The 18,152-nt window shown below is 30.1% G+C and overlaps 3 protein-coding genes across 3 annotated transcripts in view; all 3 read left to right on the forward strand.

Moving 5' to 3' along the window:
- LOC139486477 (uncharacterized) overlaps window positions 1–18,152 on the forward strand; it is a 302,400-nt gene that overhangs the window by 215,468 nt on the left and 68,780 nt on the right. The gene's annotated exons all lie outside the window — the stretch shown is intronic.
- LOC139487160 (uncharacterized) lies at window positions 3,911–7,646 on the forward strand. Its single transcript, XM_071272136.1, has 3 exons — window positions 3,911–4,123; window positions 6,501–6,698; window positions 7,442–7,646. Exons 1-3 carry the CDS (start codon window positions 3,990–3,992, stop codon window positions 7,536–7,538), a joined length of 429 nt encoding a protein of 142 aa, XP_071128237.1. The 5' UTR covers window positions 3,911–3,989; the 3' UTR covers window positions 7,539–7,646.
- LOC139484467 (gelsolin-related protein of 125 kDa-like) lies at window positions 15,145–16,569 on the forward strand. Its single transcript, XM_071268199.1, has one exon. It carries the CDS (start codon window positions 15,145–15,147, stop codon window positions 16,567–16,569), a length of 1,425 nt encoding a protein of 474 aa, XP_071124300.1.

Here is an 18,152-nt window from a genome sequence, read left to right on the forward strand (position 1 = left end):
CTGTACCCATTAAGAAAAGGAAAGGCAGAAGATACCAAAGGGACATTCAGACTCATTAGTAAAAACAATCTGATAATATCATGGCAAAAACACGAAACGGCAACAGCACAAAAACAATGAACAACACAACAAAAGAAATTTAAAATATAGCAACACGAAACCTACAAAAACTGGAATTTCCACATGTGCTCTTGAAGGGAAATGGAATCAGGCTTCATCTATAGCCAAGGTCGTGTTGATGATTTAAATACAGCAGTGATAAGTTGATTAGTAGGTCATATTTAAGGAAAAGAGGACAATATTGTGGTTACGATAATTGACACATATCCATCGTCATCTGTGAAATAAATATTCTATAACAGTCAACCAACTCATTAAGGCGTCATGAAATTTTCGCTGAGAATATTTAAACTTCACCACTTGGAACTCTTGGTTCAATAACCTCTATGAGCATTCACCATATATCAAGGAAATCATGATAGGCAATTCATGCTATGGAATGAGAAACAACACTAGTCACCAGTATATGGTCTTTAATAATTTTATGTCGCATTGATGTATGTTTACGTACCATTAACTTTCTTTAATCTTTTAACATGTTTAAAGAACTCAAATGTTATTTAGTTGCAACCATCATATTAAAAATCATAGGCCATCGTACCGAATATTCTGTGCTCAAATCGACTAGCAGGAATAAATTTGGGGAAACACAGCGTCTAAAATTGCAATGATACTTTTTTTCATAGAAAGAATTATATAAGTTTCATGATATAACATAAATTGATTAAAGCACAATGAAAAACTTTTAGTATACTGTAGATACTTAACTTATACGACAAGTATTTACATGCAAAAAAAAAACAAAAAAAAAACAACACTTTCTAATAAAACAGTACAAAATACGATTGGGAACTCTCCACAAGATGAAATAATCTACAAAAAGGTGAAATAGTACATAAAAAAGAATAAATGTATGGAGGCCATTAAAACAACTATCAACCGAAGTTCAAATGAAGTGCATGTCAGCAATTAAACATGATATAGGTAACCGTATCTTCTGCTATATACGACCCAACATGAAAAATATGGGGGGATTAAGGTAGGTAGGGTGTCTTCCTCCATCTTGAATTTGGAAATACAAGAAAGCAAGGTCTATTCTTTCATAAAATGTGTAACGTTTTAGAGTTTTTGCAAGGAACTGGGTTTTCAATGCATAATCTATACACTATCTTTCAATTTTGAACACCATGTAGCGTGAAAATAAGCCCCGTGACCCATTCTTTTTATTATTTGTTTTAAACAAGCATGATATAAACTACATTTCGACAAATTATTAGAAAATTCTATGGATTATAATTTAGACACACTATTTACCTTAAACAAGAAAAAGGACTGACAAATTAACAAAACGGACAGTTTAAGAATATTTCTTTGCAATTAAGTTTTCCCGTTTGAACTTTAAATATTTTACAAGCAACATTCAAACAGTACTTGCGTATGAAGTATGTAAATCAAAATTGAAACAATACACCAGTGAGTGCCCTCATTCCCTACGAGTCAATCCTTTGTCAATACGTTGAACCACAAACGTCAAAATTATTCAATCGCGTAGTGAAATGAACTATTTGTGGATTTTTATATTCTTGTATATACATTGAATGACAAATATCTGTGACGTTTAAAATTTTCTGACGTAAGACACGCGGAACAATGAATGTGTTTTTGAAGATAGATGCTTTTGTGTTTTGTTAAATTGTTCCTTTCAAAATTGTTACACGATTATGACTGCTGTACCCATATTTTGACTATTGTATTAATTATGTCTGTTTAGATCACGCATCATTGTAAATATAACGTAATTAGATGAGACTGTCATCAAAGTGAGAGGTTTAGTGCTAAAACCCAGGTTTAATCCACCATTTTCTACATTTGAAAATGCCAGTACCAAGTCAGGAATATGACAGTTCTTGTCCATTCGGTTTTGATATGTTTTGTCATTTGATTTTGCCATTTGATTATGGACTTTCCGATTGGATTTCCCCTGAATTCAGTATTCTTGTGATTTTACTTTTTTGGAGAGGGTTGGTGATCACAAGATGCGTCAAAAAAAGAGTTCTTTATTGTTAAGATGATACATGTAGTGTTTCTACAAAAGTTTAAATACTACACGAATCAATGTCGATTGATTCTCGTTCTTAACAGTTTTCATGAATTGAAAAAAGCTGCGAAGTCGATAATATTTGATTTATTACGGTTATAAAATGTTGATGCAAGCCTTTCAACAATTTTGCTATTCCTTAAACATTGAAATGAGTGGTTAACATCTTCCCTGGAAAATCACGACCATTGGTAAATAATGAATCAGTATCAGCCTCAATATGAAAAATTATTTTTAAGTCTTAATTACTTTCTTCGTCGTTGTTCATTATGATGACTTATTGTGTTAAACACTATGTTAATGCATTTAAAACAATTTTTGTATGTCCTTTAACAAGTTTAAAGGAATTCAGAATTATAATTGGAAATCAGAATTACAAGTTCCGAATTTTGATACAAGATTCAAAACTATTGATGTTTGTTATCCATTTTCAATCTATATGAGCGTTCCCCGTGTTTGAAAATGAAAAAGAAAAATATTCGAAAATCACACTTTGACTGCACCGTGCTAAAACTCTACGACAGGGTTAAAATGAAAGTATAATGTTAATCTATCTTTATGCGAATTTTTAGCTGTGGGGTATTTCGGTCCATTAAACTCTTTAAATAAGCGACTTTTTCCGATTTGTCACTTCACTATACGTGATATTTTCATTTTCAAGAGAATAGGAAAAAGTTAGTGTATAGGCAACACGCCATTATTTACAGAAAGTAAGTAGATCTTGACATTGTTATCGTTTATGTATTGACAGGAGTTTTCTATGATCACAGTTTTAAAGATTTATCAAATAATGCATTTTACCCTTTTGTTAAAATTCAGAATGGAAACAGTGAATGTGTCAAAGAGACAATAATCCAACCAAACAGCAGATAACAGCCGAAGGCCACCAATAGGTCATTAATGCAGCGAGAAAATCCCACATCTGGAGGCATGCACCATTTTGTTCCTCAACAAAAGTGTATCCAGTGATAATGGACGTCTTACTAAACTCCGAAATACATAAAAGACCTTAAATGTAAAAATCATACAAGGCTTACAAATGCCAGAGGCTCCTGACTTAGGACAGGAGAAAAAAAACGCGGCGGGTTTAAAGATGTTTTTGAAATATCAACCCTCCCCTTTACCTCTAGCAAATGTGCATAGTTTTGGCCACAACGACCCAAAATTTGACAATTTCGAATATCAGATATTTCTTTTGTGACACTACAGATGTCCTTAAATACATAGTAACAGCTGATCCTTTTGAAGCACTTCAATTTCACACCGGTCATAAATAGTATTTGTAATTTTAATCATTGGTTCTGTTTTAGCTGACCACTGTTCGTCTACACAAGCCAATTAAGATAAATTGACCACCAATTAATATAGGCTTATAATTTGCCTAGCCAGAAAACCAGGTTCAGTCCACCATGTTTTCTTTTAATCAATTTATGATTATTGAACGGCAGTATTCTACTGGAACTTTATTTACAGTGGTACTCATAACACTCACTGTCATTTTGAAAACAAACATGACGAAGTTTCAATAACTTTGCATGACCTAAATCAAATTTGAAAACTCAGTTAAATATATTATCAGTACCTATAACAAACTTCGATAAACTTCAGATTATTATGACCAATTTAGAAGAAGTATCTTATTCTAATACATGACCTTGATAATCGTTAGAAGAAAATGCGTACTAGTAAATAATGTTAAAACTATCATTTGGTTCATGGTCATGGTGATTGTCATATTAGTATATAAACTTCGGTAGAGACCAAAGTAGATATCGTTTTGAATTTCCAGACAGATTTATCTTCCATAGGGAACGAGAAGGAGGATTCAGATATGCTGAAAATTGTGTTGCTGATTATTTGTTTGATATCTATCAAAACAGTTGTTTTCTGTGCTGATTGTGCTGATCAAGCATGTCTAACGAAACTTTATAATGCAAGAGTGACAAAAGCAGAATATTATACAAGGTATGTAGTTATTGAACTAGTCATTTTGTTAAAATGTGAAATTAACAAGTCATGCGGACTTCTGAAACAACTAAAAAGTATCAGAAACCGTCAAATCACTTTGTCAGATTACAATTTCACTGTCGTTTCTCGATAAATCAGGACTCAGACTATTTGTCTGATTTATTTATATAGACTTATGGTTCATTTACAAAGCTTTTTGAGCTATAACATTCGAATAATAATAAATAAACACCAGTAGGAATATATGAGAGTGCTTCATTTCGAAATATACATAAAACGTGCCATTGGTAGCTGCTTTATCTAAATCATCTTCGTTGTCCGCATTAAACAAAAAACCCCGGATATATAACTGAATAGCCATTTAATTTGAATCCAATGCTTGAAGTGACAAAATCACTTTTTACGACATCCTTTCTTCTTTTTTGCATAATTTTATCGTCTTCAACCATTTTAAGACATCAATTGCTTGTAAAGGTTTTCACAGATAATATATATTAAGTAGTCTTTCGCACACAAAAAGCAGGATACTGATGCGTGTGGTCCTAACCTTGACAAAAGTTAACTTTGAGCAGACTTGTTGACTGCTTTCTAAGTTAATTTGATAAATTTTCAGCAGACAAGCACTGGAGCCATAAATATGTAAACACTATTTGCATTGTTCTTTTTTCTCAGAAAGTCTATATAGCAAATTTCTTTACTCGCTAAACTCTACCTACAAAAGTCCTTTTCTTTTCATTTCATCTATTATTATATACATTGAACAATGGCTATACAATCACAAAGAGCTATCATTAAATAAATTATATTTTTTTGTTAATTAGAAGGCGGATAAAAAGGTTATTCAATGCTTCTGAATAGGATTCTTATATATCATTGGATATCAACATCATTGTCAACGTTTCTTCGTTCCCCATGCTTTACTGTGTCGTCCTATATTTACTTTTTGAATTACACGCATGGATGTTTCATCGTAATGCACCTTGTTTGCGTTGAATTTACGATTGTGTTTTCTATAAAATATTCTGACGAAAATTTAACAGTGTCCGGATACTTAAGGTTTTGTATAACTATCTACAATCTCGTCAATTTCTTCAGATTTGTCAAGAGTTTTGTCTTTGCCGATTATATTTGATATATGAGACGTCCTTAAAATATACTTGTTGTGGAAATGAATAGAATAGTTGCCTCTTGACGTTTAGTAACACAAAAAATAAATCAATCGACATAATATATTATTTAACAGTATAGTATTCCTAGAAAAGAACCTCATATACTTTTTATTATTTACAAATGAACTCAGACATGTCAGTGTTGGAACTTGTGTGATGCGGTCAAATAGTTTTGTTTTACACACCACCCTGAACTACTAACTTGAGTGACTGTTCAATATTATGAATACAGAGATGAAATGCTGACACTCTAAATTAATGTGGGAAAGATTTTGCATTCATTGTTTTCCAATATTGCTTCCATCCTGACATTAAAAAGAAACTTCTGGTTTATAATGCAGCCATATGGATTTACATACTAAAGTGCAAATATGGTATTTTTTTATTGATACGGTCAAATAAGTTTGATATAGGAGTCAGCCTAATTTATCAATACTACTAAAATTTTGTTACGTATCAATGTTTTGAACAAAAGGAGGACATGTTGGCACTCTGAATTTATGCAGACAAAATTTTGTAGTCAATAGGTTTCCGATGCGGCTATTTAGATTTACAAAATAAAGTGCAAATATGGTCAGTTATGGTTGATGCGGTCGAATAATTGTGTTGTACAAGTCAGTCAGAGATATCAAAACTACTAAATTTTTGCTACGTATCAATATATTGAATAAAAAGAGGACATGCTGGCACCCTATTTTCATACGGACACAATTTTGTTGTAATTGTGTGTCATTTGCATTATACATTAAATCCTGACATTTACACTGTGTCTTCATGTACATTTAGATATACATGTTGTTTATCTTTAACTATACTTTGCATATTGTTAAGGTTGAGCTACAGTTTAAAGGTGTAGAATAATGTATATAAAGTTTATCCACAAAACAATTAACACATTTCCTGAAAATAAATCTGAACAAAAGTTTTTATTTGTATACTTTTTCACTTTTTTTTTGACATATTAAAAAAAGTTTTAAATAAGATATAAACATGTTACAGTCCATGTTGTAAAAAAATGGACAAGTCTTCGGACTGCGTCTTCCGACCTATCCAATAGTTTAAAGAATGGACTATCATCGGCTTATATCTTTTACACAAATAGTTGATCAGTAAAAAAAAAACAAGATATTATTCGTTTGTTTTTTAGACATCGCAAAACTATTGATATTTCCAAACGATATGTATTCGAATTACTTTATTTACAGACCATTGGGTTCATCGTGGTCGGGTTCTTCGATTGGACGAAGGAAAAAGAGACACGATTATCATTTACACCACGCAGGGGTTGTTGTGACAATTGACCAGTACGTAGTAGGAAGAGATAAATGGTTGATACACAAAGGCAGTGACTATGGTGATGCTCATGATACTGTCATTACGGATGCTAGCTACATGGGATCAAGGTTAGAAATATTGAACAAAAATATTGTTATCGTCAATTATATTAGTATAACAATATTAAGTATTTAGACATGACAAATACAACCTGATATCATCAAACATAGTTATTTGCATGATAAATTTTCTGTAGTAAATAGGCTTTTTTTTACGAATATAAAACTGGATATTTACCAAAAATAATTTGTCATGATTATATGACTATCAGAGTGAAAAACAACACTTTATACGTTTCCTTCGTCAAAATCGCTTTTTCTTGATTTATCCTCATTAGTTTCGCTCAAAGCCACATACTTGAAAGTCAAATAGAAATATGCGTTATAAGCGAAACCGTTGAAGAACCTCATAACAAAAAAAACGACCTGAAATATTTACCAAATCCATCTACGGTCAACTTTCCCGGAACGAGTTGAAAACATAATTTCTTATTAATCTCTGAATCTACAAGTGAATAATTAGAAAAGGCTTGTCATAAATCGAGTGTGTTATGTTCCGAAGAACTAGCTACTGTGTTGATAATACCCTCGAGAACTGATAGTCTATCAGTAGTAGTATGCTTAGATATTAATGTTGACAACTGGTTTTACACAATCATGTAAAATGTCCGTGAACATTTATTATTTGAACCATTTGTATACACTACTTAATTGACAAAGATCAGTGCTAATTTGACTAATATATTACTAAAATTTAATTTGTATTTAATAAAATAGCTTAAAGATTAATATAATTTATCGTGCATTTACAGCTGGACAAAAACAAAAGTAAAGTATCTTTCGACCTGTCGTTACACTGTGAACAGTTTCATGGTAGCAGCTAAAATAACATCTCCGTATAATTTATAAGAACCAAACTGTCAGACAGCTGCAAATGGAATATGGGACCTAATAGAACACTGCTAAAAAGATTCACCAAGAGCTTTAAGATAGATATAGAATAAATGTTTTCCTCTATTCGTTTTTTAGCCGTTTTATTAATTTAGTTTTAATAATTCTCTTGCAATTACATACATTAATGCAACAAGGAGTGGTTATACAATACGATAATATTTTATTGAGCTAGAAATACATCGGAAATATCCAATTGATTTGTGTTATATTTTACTTGAACAAGAGACATTTATTTATCGTGTTTTGGATTGATGACAATTTGTTCACCGAAGAAAATTCATATTTCTTTACGAAAATATATCTCTTCGAGGGTGAAGAACTTTATATCTTTATGAGCTAACGAGAAAGCTATTCTATTCCATTGCCTTAACTTATTTTTACTTCATAATTTATTTTAACAGAACCTGATACTTTTTTAGTGAAAGACATGAGTGAAAAAAAAATTGTTTCAAAATCATATATAAATCACTTCAAAATATACAGAATACAACATAGACACAAAATACAACATAGACACAAAATACAACATTGACACAAACAACATTTCGCATAGTTTTGACTCAATACCAATACGTGCGCCCCACCTTGCTGACCTCTTCTTATATTCATATGAATTGGAATTCCTTTAAAAAAAAAAAAAAAATCAAAAACTAAAAGATCAAAGAAGCAAGATTATTTCACTTTCAGATACACAGAAATAGAAATTAAAACCAACAGACACGGCTTCTACCGCCTCATGTTAAAAAGTAAAATCACAAAAATACTGAACTTAGAGGAAGATCAATTGGGAAAGTCCATAATCATATGGCAAAATCAAATAACAAAACGCATCAAAAACGAATGGACAAGAACTGTCATATTCCTGACTTGTACCTCAAATTTGACATACACAGTAATTTTTGTACCAGAATCTATGACAAACGAGACGATATCAAATTTGAAATTATCAATTTACTCTACCTTAGTAGCAATATACCAACTCCACCTGCATATGGGATATAAATATCCCAGCTTATCCAGTATTCCAGAGCCTGCAACTCCTACTCAGACTCATCTATTTTTGTTTTTTATGTCGATTGTTCAGTTTTCAAACTTTTTTCTTTTCTCCAAACTGTGCTCGTGAAGTAATGGTCATTCCTCTGGATTCGCTGCAGACTTTTTAACAATGACAACAGGGACGTTCACGCTACTCGAAGCATCAGATAAGTCGTTCATTCTAGCATTTGCCATTTTGTCTCTTTTACTTTGGTCTCTCTGTTCAGCACCAGGTTAAAAGTTTACAACTAACTGCTTTACATGTCGGTCCGTTGTTACGTCTTTAACGGCTGGTTGGACTAATAATGTATTGTTTGTTTAACACGTATAATTAACCTAGTATGTGCATAATGAATAATACAAAGTAAACAAAGGCGAACAACGGGACCTGTTTTTTATATTTGTTTTGCACATAATTTATTCATAAATATCTGTTACACATTACAATCTAAACACTACCTGTACCTATAATTGACATTTAAAATTGCACTTTTAACAAGTGATTTACATTGTAATGTCTCGGTCAGTTTTAATTTATGATTTTTTAAAAGTCTGCATAGATGATCATAGAACCAAAAATATCAGTATCAATGTTTTATATGTCTATTTCGAGGACTTTTTTTACTGACATTACGGTATGGTTTTTCTCATTGTTGAAGGCCTTCCGATTGACTATAATTGCTTAAATCCATTGCATTCCAACTTTAGTGGATAGTTGTCATATTTACAATCATAGAAAGTCTCCGTTTTTTTTAGTTGAAGGGAAGCTCCCCAAAAAAATCAAAAATTGATTTTATGTTTATTTTGTATAAAAGTGCTCAAATTCATAGATATTAACGTTTTTTTCTGCTAGACAAGAGATCACCATCGATTTCAAATTTAGAGTATCAATTCTCTGCGTGTCGCCATTTTGACCATCCTCTCCGTTTTTAACCACGATATGTCTATGAACCACAAAGGACCAAAACCACAGTAGCCTAATGTAGTCGCAATCACGTGTCGATATTGTGTCAATCGTACGGTTGTTTTATCCGACTAACTAACTTGATACGGAAAATGCTTTTTTTTAAGTAACCAAGGTCTGTCGGTTTTAATTGTTTATATTAAAATTGGTGAAAAAGTCATAGTTCAAAGTCATTTAATGAGCATAAGTGTTCCGTGAAAATTGTTTTCGAAAATCTAATTTGTTCATAATTCTTTCATGTAATAAACTTATTTAAATAAATTCGAACCTTCCCCTTGTCTGATCACCAGCATGGGTATTACTCCAAAATGTATTGTGAGGTGACACTTTCAGGTATTCAAGCTATTTCTGTCGGACTTACAAGTTCATGCATCGTTTCACTTCTGAGAATATTGATCAGTGTACACGACCGATAACTTGAAACTTTCCATTTTGAACTAGCAGGTGTATAATATACATCTCTGTCTTGCGTGTCCGATAGTGATATACTATAGTCATTGCTACTCATACGCTTGTCGATAAAAAAAAAACATTTCTGGTGTAAAGAATATTATTTATAATATCTAAATAATTCCAAAAAAAAGATTTGATAAAATAAAAATCTGTTTACACATTTTTTCCAAGGGTAAATTTTTGGAAATGTAAATACTCGTTGTCAAAAGTGAAAGATAGTTTGAAACATACAAGAAATATTGATTTAACAAAAAATAAATACGCACTTGTCGACCATTCGTTTATGCGCCTGGATAGAAAGTTACGGAACTATAGACAGTTGCAATTTGAAATTATATGCATTTTTATATTGAACATAAGAATGATACAAACATTTTGTTTAATTTGGGTTAAAAGTTTTGTAAAAAGACTAGTTCTAGTATGACAACAGTATGAAGGAATGTCAATGGACGAAGAAGAAGAAGGGAATCAATTTGAGTTAAATACAGGTCGATATTTAACTTGCTTTGGTTCATCGAAGTTATGAACATAGTAAAATCACAGATTTCTATTTCAATAAGATTGTTCTCGAACAAAGGAACGAATTCGTCATCACAATTGTTGGGTATAATGTATAATAATGTGAACATGGTTCTGAAAGTACATTATGCCTAATTTCCTGTTCCGACATGCATGTTATATATGCCACTGAACAAACACTAATTATTCTAAAGGGATGTGAATATCTTGCTGGAAAACTATTGAGTATCAAAGTTCAAAATTAATTTGGGGATTTATTGTCTTTCTTGGTATTCAATAACAGAAAAAAGAATAAGCTGCTTGTCCGCTAAATAGAGGTATAATTTTTGCCAGATAAAAGACTTATATTATATTAAAAAATAGGGAAACATGACATTAAATTTGTTTTGCCTTTTTGTTAAACATCGTTAAAAGATGTGTGTCTAAAACGACACACGAACCCTGTAATACTAGTACGAGAGTATAGCATGTAAACATTCCTTCTCAATAATATGGTTGCATTGGAAATCTTTTCATACAGATTGACAACTCATGGTCCGATATGCATGTAATATTTGCCACATGACGCCCATAGTTCTTTTTTCTACATTCATCATCTTATTCTTTGATATTGCTGTAAACATCGATGGTTCACACCCAAACAAAATGGGAGTAATGTACCTTCAAAGCTTCTCCGTATTATACACTTGTGAAAGTCAATATATAGATGAAATTTCGGAATTGAAATGAATCTACATCTCACAAACAGGATTTTTAAATAACGATTTTGAGTAATCACCTACCAAACCAATATGAACGTATTTCAAGATATAACCATGCAGGAATTTAGTTTTCGTCAGACGCAAGAACTCATCACTATCATAAACGTATACGTATATGCATGCAGTTTCAAATATCAAGAACAAGCGGTCGAGGTCGATAGTCCGTTTCCTAACTGTTCAGAGTTAGACATGTCACTTGTTCATTCTTGGAAGCCTTCATATTCCTCGTCCGACGATGGAAACTCTTTCTGATTGTGTTGACTATAAATTCTTGTATGGTAATTCTGTCGTTTATCTGTACAAGTGGTTGCATGTCCTCTCCTTTCCCAACAAACAAACTAACAAAACGCTACTAGTCTGCTTTCTCTGGAGCTCCTCCTCAATGGCGCTTATACGCCAGGAAACTTACATGTATACTAATAATGATTGTTTCAAGAACAACGATGTAGGGACGAACTATTTCAAATTCGTCAATATCAGGTATGCATGACGAAAATATAAGTTTTATTACAACTACTGTATTACTTATTTGGATTAATGACGGCTATCATGTTCAGCATTGCACAAATATTATATAAAATTATAATCCTGGTACTTTTGATAACTATTATCATAGAATTTAAAAAAGAAATGTAAAAAAAATCCTCAAACAAACTAATGTATTAGCTTTGATATATTATATTGTATATAAAACCGTTTATGAGATAAATGATAATTAGTATTCTGTTCACAAATAGTTCCTGTAAATGATTGTCCAATGAATTTAATTATGTAAGAATGAAAAGTTAAAAAGAAACTAAAAACATGCATGTTGTATGTTGTATGTTTTTCAATTAAAAACATTCAAATTGCGATAGTTTTACGATTGTTAGCATTTAAACACAGCCAGATTTAAATACAAGTTAAGAAATTCCGGTAAAGTAAATCAAACAGATGTGCAATGGTAAACCTTATCAAATAGTGTAATATTGCATTTAGTTTTTATAAAAGATTAAAAATACTACTGTTTACTTCATATTTGAATCTTTACGCCAATTGCCGCTTAGAAAGTAATAAAAAAAATGTTTCCTTTTATTTTTTATACACTTTCGGATCCCCGAATTACGAATCTGATTTTTTTTTCAATTAATTTACACAATTTAATTATTGTATCTTTATTCTCATCGTGTATTAAATCTTAGTGTATTAAATATGGCAAACTCTTTCTGATCCTTTCTGTTTATCCTTTCCAAATAACAACATTCATACCTGTGTAAGCTTGAACTTACACCTGCGGATAAATAGCTACAAGGTAAACTAATTGACCTCAAGCCGAGGAATATACAGTAACCTTTACAAAATAATATATACACACTCTGCTCACACATAAGTTGCATCGAAATGATTTCATACTTCAAAAAAGAATTGATATATTGTTTCAATTGTAACCGTGGTATTGTACATCACAGTGCATCGCATCCTATTTTATGTGTTGAACTCGTAAAATTAAAGGTACGTTAGAAAAATAGTTGAAAGATAAAGTAGTCTGACATTGTCAGTAACACAGATTATTTCAAGTATAATGAGAGCTTCAACTACATATACTTCATTTCATGTAAAGCCCTCTTTCATTGGAAAAACTCCATATTTAGGCACTGGTTCATATATATTTAACTTTTGAATAATAATGTTAGTTTGATGAACAAATGAGTATTCGTTTGCTTTAAATCAATGATATTTTATATATTAAGGCATTTGAAAGAATTTGTTTTGAAAACTTTTAATTTTCAAAGCCCCCAAATGTTGCTTTAAGTAAAAATGTTTGGTTTATGTTTTTTTTTTTTTTTCGTAGATCTACGAGTTTTGAACAGCGGTATACTACTGTTGCCTTTATTTGGCCAATATAGTTTTTAAAGAAGTTGAAGTTCAATCATCTTGAAACTTAGTACAAGTGTTTCATATGATATGATCTGTTTAATTTATTGTCAATGTAAAGTTGTTTCCAATTTGACAGTCCAGTAAACATAGATAATGATAATTGTTGTTTAGATAATTTCTTACTTTTTGTTGTCAAAGTACCACTAATATGATTAGAAATATTAAACTAAATCAGACAGACAAAAAAAAATGTTATGAAAAAGAGTCAAAACTTTTGATTAAAAGCCAGCTTTAATGATCCGATACCGATGACGTCTATTATTCAGATGAGTTGCACAAATATCCTATTTATAGAATAATAAAAAACAGAGCTGGTTTATACACAGTATTAAATATTGACGTCTTCTAACATAATAGGTCGGTGTTTTGACTCATTTGGCGTATTAACATCTATATCTCTGTAAATATTTACTATCATTTTTCATTATTTTCAAAATTACATTTTTAACATGTTTAGATTTACGCTACAAATCTTATCACTACGTTTTACTAGTCTTCACGTCCTGTTATTATTGATGTATTCATGAGTATTTAACACCTCAGAAGGTGTATCAAAATCGTATCATACGAAAGAAAATATGGGATCACCGGACTTATTTTCTTGCTACATAACACAATATTACACACCTATATCCCCCCTCCAAAAAAAAAAAAATTTGACCCCCAAAAAATTACCCTCATTTCAAGTAAAAGAGCCCTAAATTTTCATAAAAAAAAAGCAAAAAAACACCCCAAAAAACACCAAATTTTCTTACTCCCAAAAAAAAATTTTTTTTTAATAACTTTTTTATAAAAAAAAACGTTATTAAAAACACCCAAAAAACAACAAAAAAAATTCCAAAAAAAAAATAAATAAAAAAACCGGGAGAACTGACAGAGAAAAAATTCTGTGGGATTTAAGAGAAAGAAAAAAAATCAATTTTTACTTTTAAAAATGAAACAACCTACAGCTCCTGATTTATATCCAGAATTACCTATAGAAGATGGACAAAATTATAGACTACAAAAAATAACAGAAATAGAAAAAACATTAATAAATGAGAGAGATAAACGTAAATCACTATACAAAAAATATAAACGCGGAGTTAATGTTACTGATGGTGTTGATACAAGTTTAATTTCGACATCTGTTGTTTTAGCTGGTATAGGAATAGCTTTTCCTATCTTACTTCCCATACAAATTACAGCTGTTGTATGTGGAAGTTTAGGAGGTCTAGTTAAATTAATTAGAAGAAAGTTGACAACAAAATCAAAAAAACATTATGAAATTAAAACAATGGCAGAATGCAAGTTAAACAGCATAAAAGATTTAATATCAAAATCTTTAACTGACGGACAGATAAGTGCAGATGAATTTAAACTTATTTTAGATGAATTAGAAAAATTTAATGAGATGAAAAAAAATAAAAAAAAAGTAATTTTAAAAAGTTTACCAGATGATGAAAGAAAAAAACTAATTGAGGAAACAGAAAATAGAGTAAAAAACGAATTAAAAAAAAAAATGGAAAATCTTTGATTTTCTTTAATAAAATAATTTTAGTTGATAACGGAAATCCACCAAACTATGACTCAATTTTTTCTTAAATAAATTATTCTAATTTTTTTATTTAAATAAATTATTTTAATTTTTTTCTTAAATAAATGAGAGAAGAAAAACCAAAAAAAACTATTCAATATATTTTAGAACAAGAAGAAACAGATGATGAAGTTGAAGATGAAATACAAAATAAAATAAAAGGACTTACAAAAACACAAAAAGATAAACTTATAAAAAATCTACAAACAATTGTAGATAAAGAATTTAAATATTATAACCTACGATTATTTATAATAAAATTATTTTTAACAGGTACTTTTTATGGTTTATTAACAAGTATATTTAATTAATTTAACTTTATTTTATTTAATAAAAATGGCAAAAGGTGGTTATGATATTCATATGGATGATTTTAAAAATAATGATTATGATGAAGAAGAAGAAGAAGAAGAAGAAGAAGAAGAAGAAGAAGAAGAAGAAGAAGAAGAAGAAGAAGAAGAAGAAGAAGAAGAAGAAGAAGAAGAAGAAGAAGAAGAAGAAGAAACGTCTTTTCAAGATGATGAAGAGTTTCAAAATAATATAAATAAGGAATTTGAAAAATCAAGAGATTTATCAGAAAATGATGCTAAAATTCGTAAAAAAGAAACTACAAAAAAAATGATTAAACAATTTTATAAAAAAAATGGTGAAACTACACGTAATGAAGTAGGTTTTTTTGTTAGGGAAGATCATAATGAAAGACAAATCTTATATGTAAAAGATGAAAAGGGTAATAATATTGCATTAACGTATTTTAAAAAAGGAGTATTAAAGTTTTATAAATTTAGTACTCTTCAAAAAGAATACGGTGTTAATTTTGTCAGGGATATTTTAGGTGTAGATGATTATAAAATATCTGATTATTTAAAAGAAGGTAGATCAGTGTTTCAAGATTTTCAAAGAACGATAAAAGCACCAATTCGTGAACTCGATAATATAGAAATTCCATTACAAGAAATATCTACACAACAAGAAGGACAAGAATTATTAGAAATAGCAAGTAATGAAGAAACACATGTGAAAGAAATAGAAACTTCATTTATTGAACAAGGAACATCTTTCATAAATGAAGAAACACAAACATATATGACAAAAAGAGAGATGGATGGTATAATCAGTGCAATGACATCAGTAAAAGAAGAGATTGCAAATGAATTAACAAAACTGAATGAAACAAATAAAGACTTAGCAAAAGAAAATGCCAAATTAGAACAAGCTAAAGAAGACAATGATGAATTTCAAATAGATAGAATAAGTAGTCGAATAAGAGAGTTGGAATCTGAGAGAAGTGCAAGACTAGAAGTAATTAATATTAATAAAGAGAAACTACGTAGTCAAGTGAACAGATTTAAACAAACAATACACAAAATGTTAAACGAAGACAAAACATTAGGCGAAAGAATAAGAACATTATTCAGAGAACAAGGAATAACAATAGTTAGTGTTTTAACTGCTTTTGGAATGATTATTGGTGTTATTGTTGAGGCATTTACTGGTTCTCCTTCTCCTTCTCCTTCTCCTCCATCAAAAGGTGGTGTACAAGACTGGATAAAAAAACAATTAAAAAATCTTGGAAAATTATTATCTTTTCTTGCAGGAAAATTAGCAGCTGCATTACCAGGTATTATAGGTTCTATTGTTTCTTGGTTATTGTCTGCAACAAAAGACGTAGTAAATTGGTTTGCAAACAACTTATGGGCATTGCTTATTTTAGTTGTTAGTTTATTGTTTACTGCTGCTAGAGATTATTTGAAAAAATAAAGTGCTGTAAATCCTATTATAATACTTACAAATATTATTGCTTGTTTATTATCTTCATGATCTTCATGTTCAATTTTTTTTATTGGATCTATTTTTGGTTCTTTAGGCTTTTCAGGTTTTATAGGTTCTTGTGGTTTTACAGGTTCTTTTGGCTTAAAATCAACATGATCAAAATTTTTATTATTTAAATCATCATTTAACCCAAGTGTTTGATTTTCTGTTGCAATTATAATTTTATTATTATAACCAACAATACTTCCAATTTGTAAAACCATATCACTGGGAGACATATTTTAACCAAGTCCATAAGCATAATCAACTTTACTTCTTGCGTATTTTAAAACATTTTGATAATTTGATATCTGAGTGGGTAAATCAATAGGACTATTAATAACATCTTGTACATTTGCTAAGAATTGTTTTTGTGCATCAAATCCTGTTCCTACTTTTAAAATTTCTGTTTTTGTTTGAGATTGAGCACCCAACAAAGCCCATACGTAAATTTTAATACTTTCATTAATACGTTCAATACCTGCTCGTGTAAAACCTTCTGATTTATCTAAAATAAATGTTGTCCAAGCCATACTTATATCTTTTTCGTGATAAATTGTATCATGAATATTTAAGAATGGACCATCCTTTTTATGATTTTGTCTATATTTACCACTTGGTTTATAATATTGCTCAAAACTTCCTAATCCTTGACATGATGATTCTAGTTTTTGTCTCCAATCTGTATTTGGAGAAATATTAAATTCATCACATAATTTCTGATATGCAGCTTTGTCATATGGGTTCTTGTAATAACAGAAAGAAGAATCTGTTGGTAAAGGTGATTTAAGTTCTTTTAACATTCTTGCAATGCAATAATAAAAATGAAACATATAAAAAGACTTTGTAAGATTTGAAGTATTTTGTATATGATCATTATAAGAAATCCCACATCCTGTACTTGCACACCATACTGCAAAGTTTAATTGACATTGCCACCAATCAAATGAAGAATGAATCCATGTATTCCATGGTTCGTTAGTGTGTATTGATGGGTTTTGATAGTTTTGAAATAAATCAGGAAAAGATGTTTTAAAGTTCTCTTTTTGATTTACAAATATCGTTTGATTTACAAGATTTGTTTTTAATTGATGATCTTTTTCAGAATATTTAATACCTGGATTATATGAAACATTAGGATTATATTTAAATTCTTTTGTTATCATTTTTTTATAGTAAAAATGTTTCATACTATTTCAAATATTGATAATACAATAAACTTAGAACAATACATAAATAACAGAAATGGAAATAAACGTATTGGTTTGAAATTTATAAGATACAGTATAGGTTGGTATAATGTTTATCATGGGTTTATAACAAAAACCGGAGAGGAACAGAAAAGGATTATGAATGGTTATTATAGTTTTCAACAAATAGTGGATGAATTTCAAAAAGAAAATATTGTATTATCCGTAAATGAAGCAAATGGTATCGCTTCATTAAACACTACTACTGAGTTAAAGATAAGTAAGGGTTTGGGAAATATGTTAGGATTTAATAATAAACGTAAATTCGAACCTAATGAATTA

Source organism: Mytilus edulis, chromosome 8, assembly GCF_963676685.1.
Source record: "Mytilus edulis chromosome 8, xbMytEdul2.2, whole genome shotgun sequence".
Classification (NCBI taxonomy): domain Eukaryota; kingdom Metazoa; phylum Mollusca; class Bivalvia; order Mytilida; family Mytilidae; genus Mytilus; species Mytilus edulis.

Coding starts and splice junctions, on each gene's coding strand:
- LOC139484467 (XM_071268199.1), top strand. CDS start 15,145: ATGGCAAAAGGTGGTTATGATATTCATATGGATGATTTTAAAAATAAT.
- LOC139487160 (XM_071272136.1), top strand. CDS start 3,990: ATGCTGAAAATTGTGTTGCTGATTATTTGTTTGATATCTATCAAAACA. Junction 4,124..6,500: donor AAAGCAGAATATTATACAAG/GTATGTAGTTAT, acceptor CTTTATTTACAG/ACCATTGGGTTCATCGTGGT. Junction 6,699..7,441: donor GCTAGCTACATGGGATCAAG/GTTAGAAATATT, acceptor GTGCATTTACAG/CTGGACAAAAACAAAAGTAA.